The 16,194-nt window shown below is 35.3% G+C and overlaps 1 protein-coding gene across 1 annotated transcript in view; it reads right to left on the bottom strand.

The window, feature by feature from the left end:
- The window catches only part of LOC107572936 (SH3 and PX domain-containing protein 2A-like), a gene marked incomplete at its 3' end in the record, with an annotated part of 83,304 nt that overhangs the window by 49,432 nt on the left and 17,678 nt on the right, over positions 1-16,194 (bottom strand). The window contains exon 2 of the mRNA XM_016259377.1: positions 15,017-15,097. Coding sequence (XP_016114863.1) covers positions 15,017-15,097 — 81 coding nt within the window. The remainder of the gene's footprint in view (positions 1-15,016; positions 15,098-16,194) is intronic.

Raw genomic sequence — 16,194 nt, 5'->3', positions numbered from 1 at the left:
CCCCCCCCCCCCCCCGACAGTCACACATTTCTGTGTAATTTCTTTTACACTACTTTAAAAAAACTTTAAAAAATACTTAAACATGAAAGCTACAATTTATGTAAAAATTGTTTTACAAATTACACAAAAAGTCATCCAACTCATATTTCATGAATGATGCAACGTGAGTGCAACACAAAGTGTGATTTTGTCAATTGCTTGGTAACAATTTCTATCACACTGCATAGCTCCGCCCACAGTGAAATCTCACTGGTACAAGATCCTGCACACATTACAGTTTACTAATCATCAAACAGTCTAGTTGTCATTATTACATTAGTTCCAAGTAGTTCCAGTTGTGTAGTTCCAAAAAAAAAAAAAAAAACACATATCTTTGATTAACTATTAAATACGGAATATACTCTGACTAATTAAGCTTTGTTGCAAAGTTCAAACCTAACCCTTTGGTTACCAACTTTGACCTTTTTTGCACTTCCAGTGTGCACAATCAGTCTGAAATTGTGACTTCAACCAAACCTCGTCACAGACAATGTGGGAATCCAATGCCATTGATGTGACCCTAAGCCTGACCCTGCAGACCAGCTGAGGCAAATCTGCAAAGATCTGTGGAATTCAATTGCAACTTTGTAATTGCGAGAAACAATGTGACTTAACATCTCGCAATTCTCATTGCAACTTTATATTTCATAGTGTGACTTTATATCTCACAATAACTTTAAATCTCACAATTGTGACTTTGCTTCTCTTAAAAGCAACTTTATCTCTTGCACTTTATTATGTCTTGCAACATAACTTTATATTTCATAACTGCAACGTTGCTTGATATAAAAATCACAATTACAAGAAACAATGTGACTTTATATCGCTATGTGACTTTATATCTCACAACTGAGACTGTATATATCTCCAAATTGTTACTGTATATCTTATGATATTACTTTAGATCTAACAATTAACTTTATTTCTCCTAATTGTGACTTTATATCTCACAATATGATTTTAACAATTTACTTTATTTCCCCCAACTGGCTCCATATCTTGCAACATGACTTTAAATTTCACAAATGCAACTTTACAAGAAACAATGTGTCTTTATATCTTGCAGTTATGAGTTATATCTCCAAATTGTTACTGTGTATCTTGTGATGTGACTTTAGATCTAACAATTGACTTTATTTCTCCTAATTGTGACTTTACATCTCGCAATATGACTTTAAATTTCACAATTGTAACTTTGTAAAATATAAAGTCACTGTTTTTTTGTAATTGTGACTTTATATCTCACAGTTGCGACTTTATATCTCCAAATTGTAACTGTATATCTTCCAATGTGACTATAGATGTAACAATTGTGACTATTTCTCCCGGCTGTGATGTTATATCTCTCAATGTGACTTTATATCTTGCAATATGACTTCAAATTTTGCAACTGCAACTTTGTGAGACATAGTCACATTGCTTTTTGTCATTTGTGATTTTATTTCTTGCAGTTGTGACTTTATATCTCCAAATTGCTACTGTATATCTTCCAATGTGACTATATATTGAACAATTATGACTTTGTCTCCCAATTGTGCCTTCATATCTCATAACGTGACTTGTCTTATTTTATTTTAAAGTTAATTTCACAATTACCTTTTTACACAATAGCAACCAGCTGAGGCGGAGCTGCAAAGATCTATGGGTTGTGAAATGACAGATTGTCAGATTTTCTGTGTGTCACCAGAAACGACTGATTCAACTTATGGGTCCGTTTTAAAATTAATCACACACTGACACACACTTTTCCAAACATGTCACATATTCCTCACCTGTCTCTTGTTACATTTGGCAGATGTGCCTGAATTGTACACACACACACACACACACACACACACACACACACACACACACACACACACACACACACACACACACACACACACACACACACACATAATATTCTACTAAGATCTGAGACTAAAGAGAAGCAGGAGAGTATTTTGGCATTGGCACACACACAAGTAACTGTGGGTGTCCATGCCGACTATTTCAGCAGCATATGTAGGACAGCCAGCAGCAGGGACGGAGAGCTTTGGCAGTCTCGTCTGCCCACACCCAGATTTAGCCCCTGTTCTCCTCACTGTCTCCATATGAGGAGCCAGAACTGGCTCGAACCCCAATGACAATTCCACACTGACCTCAGATCAGTATTACAGCACAGGTGCAGGTACGGTTGTGAAGACACAATCGGGGCATGCTGTACTCTTATTTGGTACAGTGACAGGACTGCAGGTGGCTGATACTCACTTGTGTAGTGTCACTGACCTGACATGTATATAAGGACCTGTGTTGCGTTGGTTGAATATGTTGTGTATTCTGTAAAGAAACAGAGATTTGCAAAGTGTGGTTGCACATTCTGGTGTCATGAAAAAAAAAATGAGAGAGAGAGAGAGTTCCACACAACCTTTTATGGACACCTGTTTCCACCTCCAATTACAAAAGTCAACAAATAAATAAGAAAGTACCTGAAAATGTATATCTCATAATTGTGACTTTAAAGGGACAGTACACCCAAAAATTTACTTTCGTGCACAGACCGATTGTTTCACTTCATAATACCTCAATAAATCATTAGAAGCCATGGATATTAATTTTGTGTTATGTTTTTATTCTCAAACAGGGAAGCCACTGACTTCTGAGCACCAAGGACCACAAGTTCAGCTAAAAATCTTCTTTAATATTCTACTCAAGAAAAAAAGTTAAATTATAAATCACAATTTGACTTTATATATTATACCTTTCAATCTTGCAGCTGTGACTTGGTTTCTTATAAATGCAACTTTATATTTCATAATGTGACTAGTTCGCAGAATCACCTAAAATTGTGACTTTTCGTGACCTAAAATTGTAAAATTGTGACTTATTTTCTCGCAACTTTATATCACAATGTGACTTTATATGTTGCAACTTGACTTAAATTTCACAATATTTCACAATTTTGACTCTAAATTTCACAATTGCAACTATATAAAGTAGCAATTAAAAGAAACGATGACTTTATTTTGCAATGTGACTTTTCAAATCACAGTTGCAATTTTATATCTTCAAATTGTTACTGTACAATGTGACTTTACTTTATATATAACAATTATGATTTGATTTCTCACAATGGTGGCTTTCTCTACCACAAAATTATCTTATTTTACTCTTCAATGACTGCCTACTTCTATAATTATAATTAATAGAATTTAATTCTAAGGGAAAGAAAGAGGTTGAAAAATGACCACAAAATTGCAAATGCTTTATTGCAAAAAATCTTTAACTAAAACACTAAAAGTGAACTTTAGGGGGGAGGAAAAAAATGATACAATAGTAACAGTATAAGTGGACCTTGAAAGAGTCTCAAATAGAAAAAGAAACTCAGTCCATGCTTTGTTGAATGTCTACTACAGCGAGTGAGCAAGAGAGAGAGAACATGTGTGTATATATCAGTGTGTGCCAAGGGACTTCACCTGGAAGAGTGGCAGTGACCAAAGTAAGGGTGAGGTTCTCGGTGTGTGTGTGTTTGTGTGTCTCTACTGTAAGCAGGTGCAGAGAAAACCCTAGCAAATCTAGGTCACCCGAGAAAACCAACACTTCACATACACTGGACATATAAACGCGACCTGTTCTCACTCCTGCCAGTGACATAATTACATATTCCACATCTGTACATCACAATGACTATATACACACAGAAACCTTGCTTCAAAGTCAGACACATTCATTATTCTGAACCACTCTGAATAATTTCCACGTTTTGTGCCAGCCAGTCTAACTTCAGCACAGGGGATCAAATGGAGGGACGTGCCCATCCCAGTGACAGTGTGTGTGTAAATTGTACAGTGAAAACTCCAGAGGGAAGAGTTTAAACAAACACAGTCCTCCCTTTCAAAAAAAGACTTCTACAACTAATTCAGTTTAAAGCTGGCTTCCCGTGCACACCCATCATTTTTGGGGTTTTGTGTGAGTGTTTGGCTGAATTGTAGACCAAAGAGAGATCTATTTATTTATACTGAGTGACCTTATTCACCAGATTTGTGCCACACAACTTAAATAACATTATCAAGTGACTAAAACATTCAGTAACTGTGTGGTAGGTAACAAGGAGTCAGATGCTCCAGACACAAAAGCGGTTCCAGTTAGAAGGCAGCAACATTACATGTACAGTATTCTTTGCAGAGAAGGCAATTCCAGAATGAAATGCAACTATCAAGGTGATTAAAATAAATAAATAAATAAATAATAATAAACAGTTATAATTATATTTAATTATAATACTGCAGAATATGAAAAAAATAGCTTGAGACTATTTCATCCAATATTTCTGAGGTATTTTTATGCTTATTATAAGAAAATAATTATTATATAAATTAAGTCCTTCATTGCTGCTTCCATATTATGGGTAATAACAAATAAGGTTTGATGATAGAAAGGAAAAATCTTGTTTGAAATGCAAATGCTAGGTTCAAAATATAATCTTTGTAAACAAAGATATTCATGTTGGTTAAAAGTTTTGAAAATAAAATTTTTTTTAATTAAAAAAATTAAACTACTTAAAAATGTCAAGTGGTTAAGCCATCATGAAAATTAATGACATATTTTCCTCACACCTTGAATACATGTAAGTGTAAAAACAAAAATAACTATATATTTTAATAAATATGTTTTGGGGGTTTAGTCCATTTGAGCTTAACTCATAATAGGTCAACATATCTATTATTAATAATAATAATATTTTTTTTTTTTAAACCTACTGACTTTTTACACAATCATACGGGTCACACAACCATGACCCTTGGGTCTTGATTTGGCAGACAAACGTTTTTTCTGATATTAATAACAATTTAAACTTCACTATTAATTATTGTGGCATAATCCTTTTATTTAAAAAAAAAAAAAAGATTAAAGAAATAGTAATAAAGATTATGCTACACTACTTATGAAAACACAAATTATGTAAGTCATCATCTAAATAAATTCCATTTTAAATGTGACTTAACAGATCTGGGTAAAAAAAAAAACATCACATCACATGACCCTTACATTAAACAATTCTATTCAACCAACACAGCAAATGAATCCCCGACAAATTATTGCATGCAGTTCAGTCACTCACTGCAGCTTCTGTTAGTCCCTACATCTCAGTTTTAGTTGTCTGCAGTCTGTTCCAGAACAGCTTAACTGCTGTCCGCGGTGCCAATAAATGAATGGAAATATTTTACTATTTTTATTCTAATAGCTAATAGGCTGGTTTCAGTCATATACTAGCTCAAAGCTTGTTTGTGCGTCAATACAGATTCAAAGTCTACGAAAACATCAAAAAACAGAGAGGTGGTCAAAAGCCCACAGTCTGGCACCAACACACAGAAATGCACAATAAAGCCACATTCAGACATGTGAGTACACACACACACATGAGCACAGCCACAACAGCAAACACATCAAAAGAGTCCCACTTCATAACTAGACCTGAAGCATCCATCGCAGCGCTGGCACATGCGTCCAGATCGCAAAACTTTACATCCAAAGCTTAATAGCTCTGGAGGCTCTCCAATTATTTTTCATTGAAACATTCAACTTTGTCACATATGGTTCGTTAGGAAAAATAACGACAGAAACAAACTAAACAAATGTTAACCTGCTAAAGCCAGCCTAAATTGGTTTGCTGGTCTTAGCTGATCTCACAACCTGGTCAGGCTGGTTTGTTGGCTGGTATTAGAGGAAGGTATTTTTCAGGCTGGAAGACCAGCTTAAACCAGCTAAGAACAGCAAACCAGTTTAGGATGAATTAATCCAAAACTGAAAATTCAGTCATTATTTACTCACCCTCGTGTCTTTCCAAACCTATATTTCCTCCTTCTGCTGAAAACAAGAGATGATATTTTGAAGAATGTTGATAACCAAACAGTTTGGTCCCCATTGAATTCCACTGTATTTTTTGGCAAATGCAATGGAAGTCAATGGGAACCGTAACTGTTTAGCTATCGACATTCTTCAAAATATCATCTTCTGTCTTCCACAAAGAGAGACACAGTTTTTATTTTCTCAGCAGCAAGTCCAGATAATTTGGTGTGGAAAGAATTCATATTGAAATTATAGATATCTCATTTGTGTTTCTTTTTTGCTCTCTGGTTGATCCTGAAACCCAAACATAAACTAAAGAGTTAAATAAAGAAATAAATCGAGTAGGAAGGAAACCTCCTTTTAAATGGACTGGACTGTGAAACACTAAATTTAGTCTCTCTCGCTTTTCTTGCTTGTACAATTCTGGCCTCAGATCAGGAGCCAAGGGCAACTTCTCTCTTCACCACAGGCTCAAAACCCTCCATTGTCCCTTTGAGCACAAGGCCAGTGTGTCTCTGAAGTGTAGGTGTCGGTCTCCTGACTACAACTCGACCTTGCTCATGAAACAGGCCTTTATCCAAGCTTCAACAATCAAGCTCCTTCTTCCGACACTGACATCAGTATAGTAGGCAGAGCGGAGCGTCCCTGAACACCCCCAAAGCTCTGAGGCCTTGAGTTACTCCAGCCGTTGGTGGAGATGTGGCCTGCCTGCCATTTCTTGTGGTCTAGACACCCATTTTGGACTTTCGGGCTGTGCCATGTTTCCTACACATTCCCAAATCTAGACTGAATGACCCTCCATTGGCCAGAGCACGTACTTGGAGAGATCATCCAGTGTCAGACGGGTTCATGTTCTGAAACCTTCTGAGGAGCAAGGGGTGGTAAGAGAAGTAGAGCAGTCATGTTCAGTGCAAAAAAAATCTATAATCTAGACTAAATAATAATATTTTACTATAGCCCTGTGAATAATATGCAAAGGAAAGTGGAAAAAGGCATCCAATATTATCGCACTAATATATATTTGGGATAGTGCTGTACAGTGGTTGTAGATGGAACCAGTCTGATCATTTGCAGTATGCCTATTAAATGCAAAAAAAATTCAAATATAATGTTGAATGGAAGCAGTTTCTCACTTTGAAAAAAAAACATTTAAGGAAAAAAATCAATTTAATCAGTCTATGTATCAGTATTTGTTGTACTTGTTGAAAAGATGCCCTTGAAAATAATATTTAAAATATGTGTAAAATAAAAATTAAAAAATAAAATAAAATAAAACATTACATAATAAAATAAAATAAAGATGCCTTTAAAATACTGTTTAAAATACATAAATTATCAAATAAACAAAATAATAAAATTACTCAAATTAATAAGATGGCACTTAAAGATACCGTCAAAACTCTAAAATTAAATTAAATTAAATTAATTTCTTAAAACAAATTCAAAATAAAAGAAGAGAGTACTTCTTAAAACATGTCTTATATTATTTAAGATATATAAATATGCTATATTACAGTACTTGTTAAAAAAGTATAAAAATAAAATAAAAATGTAAAAATAAAATAATATAGTATTTTCAAATAGTATTTAAAATAAATTAAATAAAATAAAGAAGGATATAATGCTTTATAAACTGCTTCATACTGGTGTAGCCAATGCCTCAACAAATTCCAGTTGGGCACCTACAGCTCAAAAATCTCCCCATATCCACAAAACCAGGGGTTTTCATTTTCACTGAAACACAGCCGTCAAATGTGGTCCCCATACATAACAGAGATCCTCTCAGTCAGTTCATGTTAAATCCTGCAGTCAGCTGATCTTGCTTTGGTCTTGGACAGCTTAAGCTGGGTACAGCTGACAGAGTCAGCTTAGATGAGAGGAAAATGCAAAGCAGATGTCATGACTATGTTGTTTTGTCAGGTGTATTGTTCTTATCCCCATCTCAACCAGCTTAGCAGCCCACACAATAATGCTCTTAAAGCCTGGGGAGCCCACATATACAACTAGGCTTTCAGACCACTCAGAAGTTATAAAGAACCCCAGAACATTGATTACAGAATGACGCATTATGCTTCCCTGTGCTTCAACTGTGCCTTTCATTTTATAGCATGTGAAAAGGGTTTTTTTTCTCACTAGACCGTGCAAACCTACATATTTTCATAACAGACTAGTCAGTGGGTTGTTTGAATGACTAGTCAACTAGTTCCTCTTATGAAAGCCCTGCGTAATTACTTTGGTTAAGGGTCACATCCACCAGATACTGCATGTGTAGCGTATAGCATGTGCGCTTTTGCATTCAAAAACAGCTCTATGGAGAGTAACAGAGAATGTAGAGATTGCTGGAAATGTTATTAAAACTATTCTTTTACTATTTTTAAGACAATCCAGAAATTGTGAGAAACTTTTGGAATATGTACACTACCGTTCAAAAGTCTGGGTTTGCTATGTTTTTTTTAATGTTTTTGAATAAGTATATTATATACTGTATACACCAAGGATGCATTTATTTGATAAAGAATACAGTAAAACAGTAACATTTTCAAATATTAATCAAATCTAAAATAGCTTTTTTAAGACGCAATTTATTCCTGTGATGTCAAAGCTTAATTTTCAGCTGTCATATTACTCCAGTCTTCAGTTTCACATGATTCTTCAGAAACCATTCTAATATGCTGATTTGCTGCTCATGAAGCATTTCTTATTATTAATGTTGATAACAGTTGTACTGTTTAATATTTTTGTGGAAACCATGATGCATTTTTAGGATTCTTTGATGAATAAAAAGTTCAAATGAACAGCATTTATTTGAAACAGAATTATTGTAACATTTCAAAGCATCTTTACTGTCCTATTTCATTAATTGAATGCATCTTTGCAGAATAAAAGTTATAATTTCTTTTTTTAAATGACTGACCCCAAACTGTTAAACAATAGTGTACATAGACCAATTATAACAATACATTTGCAGTCTGTTAGTAATTATTAATTAAATGTGTTCATAATAAACGAATTAATAAAAATAATGAAATAAAATATAATAATAATAATAATAATAATAATAATAAAATTTGCTTGCTACAAAATTTGGTTGACTTCTTATTTCTTCTCATTTCACTTCATGATTTCAGTGTGCTTGTATTTAATAAGCTGTTAGCATGCTAAAACCCTCGCAGAAAGGTTATATCTCTAAATTTGTGCCATTTAAAGAACACTAGTCTGGTAAAAACATTAAAGATAAAGGCAATTGACCAGCCACTTGCTGGATGACTAATCAAGTATCTCAATGTATCCCTATTGCTGTCAGACCAACTGTACCATTCATTATATTCAATTTCTCACCTTCTTCCAATATAGGCTAAAAAGGACCACAAATTTGGAAAATCTGGGATGAATCACCTCACGCATTATTCAGATGTCAGGACTCTGCAGTGCTCTACAATAAGATGAAGACCTGAGCACACTACAGTACTGGAGCACGGCCAGAGTACTTGACAATGAGACAAACCCACCTCCTCTAGGAGTAAGAGAGGAGTAACCTAAGCAGCAGAGCTCACCTCATAACATTCTGCTCACAATACTTCATTCTGTACCTGCATATTCTTATGGGATAGAGGTCTTAGATGTTGGGCTAGAGAATCCACTCTAACCAATCTCCAAGCTGTGAGACAGATGCAAGCTTCACTTTTTATCACACAATTGCTACTAGTCTGCCGTTTAAAATGGCTTTGATATGTACTCTGGGTTAGCTATACACAAGCTCTGTGGGTGGTTGCTCCGCAGAGACCAGAGGACAAAATAAACCTGAAACTTCAAACAAGAACCTAGAAGTACAAACAATACATGCTTCCTGATATACATCCAAGAATATACACCCACCCCTTAAGAAAACTGACCATAGTGCTTGCATAATAACCGTCGTTTTACTGTGGATAATCATAGGTAAAACCATTATCACTATTTTTAGATAATTTTCTACAAAACCATATTTGTTCCACAGAGGCTCATTGGAAAAAAAATATGCCTTTACCAACATTTTTGCAAAACGTACCTATACAAACAAATCTTTTTACTTGAAATGAACACTCATTAGTGGCAGTAACACACCAACAACCTGTGAACCACACAAATTATGATTAATGAAGACTTATTTTTTGCACGGCTTCTTGCACAATACTATGTTTAATTGTTTCAAAATGCTTGTACCATAATGCATGATTTGTAAAATAATAGATTTTGTAATACACATTTGAATCACATAACCCTCTCCATATGTGTACAGCTTTTCTGATGTAGTAATCTTGCTCGGTAGCTCACCTGGTACAGCACTGCTAGCCATAATAAAACAGTTCAAACACTTGTAAAGGCAGGGCTGTCCAAATTCGGTCCTGGAGGGCCGGTGTCCTGCAGAGTTTAGCTCCGACCCTAATTAAACACACCTGAACCAGCTAATCAAGCTCTTACTAGGCATAAAAATTTCCAGTCAGGTGTGTTGAGGCAAGTTGGAGCTAAACTCTGCAGGACACCGGCCCTCCAGGACTGAGTTTGGACAGCCCTGTGTAAAGGCAATTAAAATTGGAATGGTTGTTTCATCAAATGTGTTTTTAATCTCACGTTTGCTTTTGTTAACACTAGGTTGTAAGTTATTTTCAAATGCGATAGAGCATTAACTTTTAAGTGCCACTCACCGGGAAATTCATTTCCAAACTGCTGTGATATATCTAACAACAAATGGAATAATACATTTCCAGATTCACATGCAGCTGTTTCAAATAAAAATGAACACGCTTCCAAACATTTCACTTTGAAAGTATCAAACTATCAAAAGGTGCAAGAAGCAGTGTAATATCATTTTGCAGCAACGTCGCCAGGCACCAATGAGTTGTATTTGTTATAAAAGAAATAGAAGCTTAGAGACATTTAGAACTATAACTATATATCTGCCAGTACTATAATAAAAATTAAGTCGATTATTTAGCGGGAATCGACAACATTTACACAAAAATACTACAGTTAGTGCTTATAATGCAGTACAAACATAAAGGATAAGTCAGATGGCTTATCCCTTCCAAACGTTTTCCATAGTTACCTGTCAAACTAGCACAGTTTCTGCAGTTATATTACTACTGTAAAAGCATAATAAATAATTGTGGCCTTTTTTTAAACAGAGTATGAGGCTTTCAGAATCTTTCTGGCAAGGCACATGCTGTACCAGCCTAACCACAGTTTTATTGCATTAACAACTGCAGTAAGCATGGTAGGCTATTTCATTGTAAACTATAGTTACCATGGTAAATGTCTGTAAGGGATAATTAAAGGACTTTCAGATAGTCTTTGTCAAGGTACAATTAAGGCCAAACCTGCAGACGTCGTACATTTGAGTCTGCACGTGTGTTTGGATAACTAAAGACCTCGGCTCAGCTAACAGAAAATTACCTGAATGAAAGCACAGGGACTTTTTCTTGGCCAGCATGACTGATTTTATTTTAAATGAACTGTGGAATGTTACAAAATGGTTAAAAGGTGTTTAACCAGTTGTCAGTGTGTTGGGGAAGCTTTTAGGCACAGTTCACTTGTTTAACTTGGAGTTCAACTAAGCTTTATACACTATGCACAATGCTAACCAACAGTGCACTGGTGGTAACACTGAATGATAATGGGATCTTAAGAATTGATGACTGTACTAATACAAAACAAAACCATCCATATGCACATTTACCAAATGGATTATTGCTCCATGATTCTCCTAACCACTGTGACAGACAACAACATTTGGTGTTATTGTTGCGACGGCCAATATGATGAACGTAGGCAATGAAACAATTTTAAGAGTAACTTTGGGAATTGAATCAATCAGAGCCTGCCAGTCAGCTGTGGTTGAGATGAACACAGTGCTGGATGTGTTAAACAGTATTCACAACATCACCATTGATTGTATGTGCATTTAGAGTACAAATACACTATTGGTGTAAAATTGTTGTAAAGGTTCACATGTATAGATGCAAAAGCCCTCTTTAAAACACATTTTTCACACTCTCACTAGTTTAATATACACTACCACTCAAAGGTAATACTGTGAAATATTTTATTAAATAGAAAGCTCAAAAGAACAGCATTTATTTGAAACTATTTTTGTAATCGTGTAAAAATCTTTAAAGGGGTCATATGATGCGATTTCAATTTTTCCTTTCTCTTTGGAGTGTTACAAGCTCTTGGTGCATAAAGAAGATCTGTAAAGTTGCAAAGACTAATGTCTCAAATCCAAAGAGATATTCTTTATAAAAGTTCAGATTCAGCCACACCTACAGAACAGTTTAACCCAAATATCCAGATGTGTGCAGCGCATTTTATGGAGGACTGTTTACTTATCCTGGGAGAGTAACATTACACTAAAATGCCGGCAGTTCTGGTCATTTAAAGGATTTGCCACTGATGATTCAAACGCGAGTTTTGAGCAGTAGAGTAGCATTTGTTGTTTCTCTGATCACAAATGCAGACAAGAGTTTTATGTTTACGCGGCGCGATGTAATGCAACGCAATGCGTAAAAAGAAAGTATAAGTCATTATAATCAGTAATTATGTCCCCACTGGATGCAACAAATGCCTCGTTTGTAATGGGTTTTAATGTTTTTGTCTCGTCACTCCGGCCGGACACGGCATCAACAGTATGTGAGGGGCGTAACATTTCCGTCTCACGCTTGAGGTATTCGGTCAATCACAATGCATTGGATAGCTGGCCAATCACAGCACACCTCGCTTTTTCAGACCGATGAGCTTTGTAAAAATCAACGCGTTTCAAAAAGGCGGGGCATAGAGGAGAAACAATAATGTACAGTATGTGGAAAATAATGTGTTTTTTTTCACTTTAAACCGCATAAACACATTTCATTACACCAAATACACAAAATAATGTTCTTTTTAGCAGCATCATATGACCCCTTTAATGTCACTTTTGATCTATTTAATGCATCCTTGCTGAATAAAAGTATTAATTTATTTCCAAATCTTACTGAATCCAAACAGTAGTGCACTCGCTATCACTGTTCCAAACACACAAACCCAAACCTAAGTGTATTAACAAACCAACTACTATTTGCAAAGCAACTACTGAACCCAAAGTCAACTACTAAAACTACAAAACTACTAAAACCACAAAGCATAGTCAGCAGAGTCAGCACAGCCGAGTATATTATATATACTTTGTTAGAATGATCTGAAACATCTGCTGAAATCTCGTAAAAGTCAAATCCCTTTTCCTTATGTTTGTTATTGTCCCTGTATGGAGAGGCAGGAACTCAAGAGGAGGGAACTGATTGACTGGGTTACTTTTAGCTTATCAATGGAGGCTTTGACTTCACCCAGTACACAGCATGGCCGCCATTAGTCCTGTGTTAAACACTGGAGTCTTTGAGACAGAAGACTAATCACCTCAACAGACCGTAGATGGATACAGAAGAGCAAACTACAAATACAAAAAACTCAGTACACACACAAATACATGGGGCCCTAAAAACTGTACTGAGGAACAGTGTACCTTGGTACAGTGATGTTATCAGATGTTAAGATAATGTTGTTGATAAACCATAGTACCAAATCATAACCATTTCCAAATACCATGATACACACTACTTCAAAAGGTTACAATAGTTTTACCGTGAGGCATATCCAGTATCCAGTATAGGTTTGCTGTATGTTTTGACCAATCAATTTCCATGACCAGATATTCAAGATCAGTGAATTTTATTTTGATTTATTTACGTATTGCAAATGGATTGTAAGCACTAAGATGAATTTCAAGCTGACAAAACATCAAAATGTCAGAAATTTCAATAGCTTTTTTATCGTTTTATTCATTTCCATGATTTTTTTTTAAGCCTGGATAACACAATTTTGAAATGACCTAAAAATTCCAGGTATTTCAAATTAAGTTGGTACTGGTTGACTGTTACCTCCTCAAAAGAACAAAGTGCTGACACTGTACATATCCAAAAATATGGCATTACTATGGTTTACGTACAAAAAAACATGGTACATTATCAAAAAAGGTGGCATAACCATGATGTATTTATTTAAATTAGCATTGAAAAGTATAAAGTCAGTAAGTTTTTTTAAGGATGCATTAACTCAGTCAAAAGTGACAGTAAAACAAATAAAGACATTTAAAAAAAGAGATGTATTTCAAATAAATTATGTTCTTTTGAACTTTCTATTCATCAAAGAATCCTGAAAAAAAATATGTAAGAATAATTTCTGAAGGATCATGTGACACTGAACACCGGAGTAATGGCTGCTGAAAATTCAGCTTTGCATCACATTAATAAATAATATTTTAAAATATATTGAAATAGAAAACAGTTCTTTTAAAATGTAAAACATGTTTCACAATGTTATGGTTTTTATTGTATTTTTGATCATATATTAATGCAGATAAGAGTACATTTTGAAAGGTAGTGTAAATCCAAAAAGACAACACATTACTACTGCACATGTCCAAAAAACATGACGTTATGGTACTTATTCCTTTTACTTTTTTGTACTGTACCAACTGTACATACATGTTCATAGAGACATGCTTACACTGCAACTAAATGTGCACAATCATCTCAACCCTACACACGTCCTCACACACCAACATATACAATTTTTCTTCCAGACTTTACAGAGGGGTCCCGCTGCACCTGAAGGGTTGGGTGTGAACGCTGTCTTTCCTCCATTCTGCTTCCAAAGCAAATACTCATATTGGCAGCGCTATCCTGAGAGCTCTGTCGCAGAGTTAGACTTTAATTTGTAAAATACACCCATAAATGTCATTCAGCATAACCGCTCGGCCCCGGCCTTTTAACGCATGCTACATTAAATAGCATTAGACTCATATCGCATTCTCTCTTCTCCTTATTATTCCATTATTATAATTTCCTCTAACTTGCTACTGCTTTGGGAATGAAAATGCACCATTATTAATGTGTCACGCTAATAAGGCACATTTAAAAGTGAGAAAGAGGGAGCCCTGGCTTGCATAAGACCGACATTAAAAAGACATTAAACTCAGTTCTGAGGTGAATGCCCATTACCTGAGAAAATAATACAAAAGTAAGAGAAGTTAGACAGAGAGAGAGAGAGACTTGCAACTGTTAAACTTAAGCAAGCCTACCTGAAGGTCAAAGAATTTACTGTATCTTCTGTAGATGATGTGGGACGTGGAGTCAGAGTATGTGACATTGATGAGATATACCTGAAAAGAGAAAGAAGACCATTAGAATCTCTACAGTTTAGTTACACATTTCGGTATAAAGGATGATGATTTCACTATAACAATTGTTTCACTATGCTCTGAAATGTGTCAGAAAGCAGTTCATAGTGCAAATATGCAAATTTACTTATTCTTATCATCATTTATTGTTGATTTAGTCTTGTGCAGTTGTCTCAACCTGCATTTTTGAGTTGAGTTGAAACAGCAATTGCACGCATTCATTCAACTTTTAGCCTGGTTGAGGACAAAGAAACTTAAAATTTCCTGTTGTCTGGATAATCTATGGAAATATAGTTATGCCTACACAAAAAAAATATGTTGAAATAAAAAAAATCACAAAATTTTTTTTTTACAGTGTGTGACATTCTAACCTGCCATTGCTTGGCAAAAGCATATTTGCCATTAATTTTTAGGCCAAAGAAAGTGGGTTAAAACTCAAGAGCGAGATATGTAATGACATCACAGCACTGAGTGGTCAGGAAACGCCGCTGTATAGACAGGGACAAGTATTTCCTGCATGTATACAATTCCTAACAAATCCAGTTCTGTTGTCCTGCAACAGAAATAAAGATCAGACGTTTAGTTCCTCCACAAGGCCACCAGCAGACAGTATGACATCATGCGGAACCGAGCACTCATAGATGAGGGGAACTGCTGACCTGTTCACAGGAATTTCCCCCTGGACTGGTTACTTGCAGGGTGCCTCTGTCCTGCACCCGACTCAGCAGTGGATGGGACAGCTTCCTCTGTCTTCTAAACACATGACATTTGTGATCCGTCTTTCATGACACACTGCCATGTAAAGATCACTCCTAATAAAGACTATTGTTTTTGAGGTTTGAATGACATTGGGGAAAAAAAGAAAGAAATACTTTTTACAACTTCTTTTCATACTTAGTGGAGTTTTGTCCCTTGGCAGTTAATAAAATAAGCCAAAAAACATAAATAAAAAAAATACACAAAGCAATGGTCCTGGTAACCAGCCAAAACACCCTACCAGAGTTATTATTGTTAACTAAAACTGAAATTATTAAAAAAAAATTGGTTAATTGAAATAAAGCTGAAACAAATAAATATCA

The sequence above is a fragment of the Sinocyclocheilus grahami genome, unplaced genomic scaffold (genome assembly GCF_001515645.1).
Source record: "Sinocyclocheilus grahami isolate Dianchi unplaced genomic scaffold, SAMN03320097.WGS_v1.1 scaffold1836.1, whole genome shotgun sequence".
Classification (NCBI taxonomy): Eukaryota; Metazoa; Chordata; class Actinopteri; order Cypriniformes; family Cyprinidae; genus Sinocyclocheilus; species Sinocyclocheilus grahami.
This window is presented reverse-complemented; position numbering and strand designations above follow the sequence as displayed.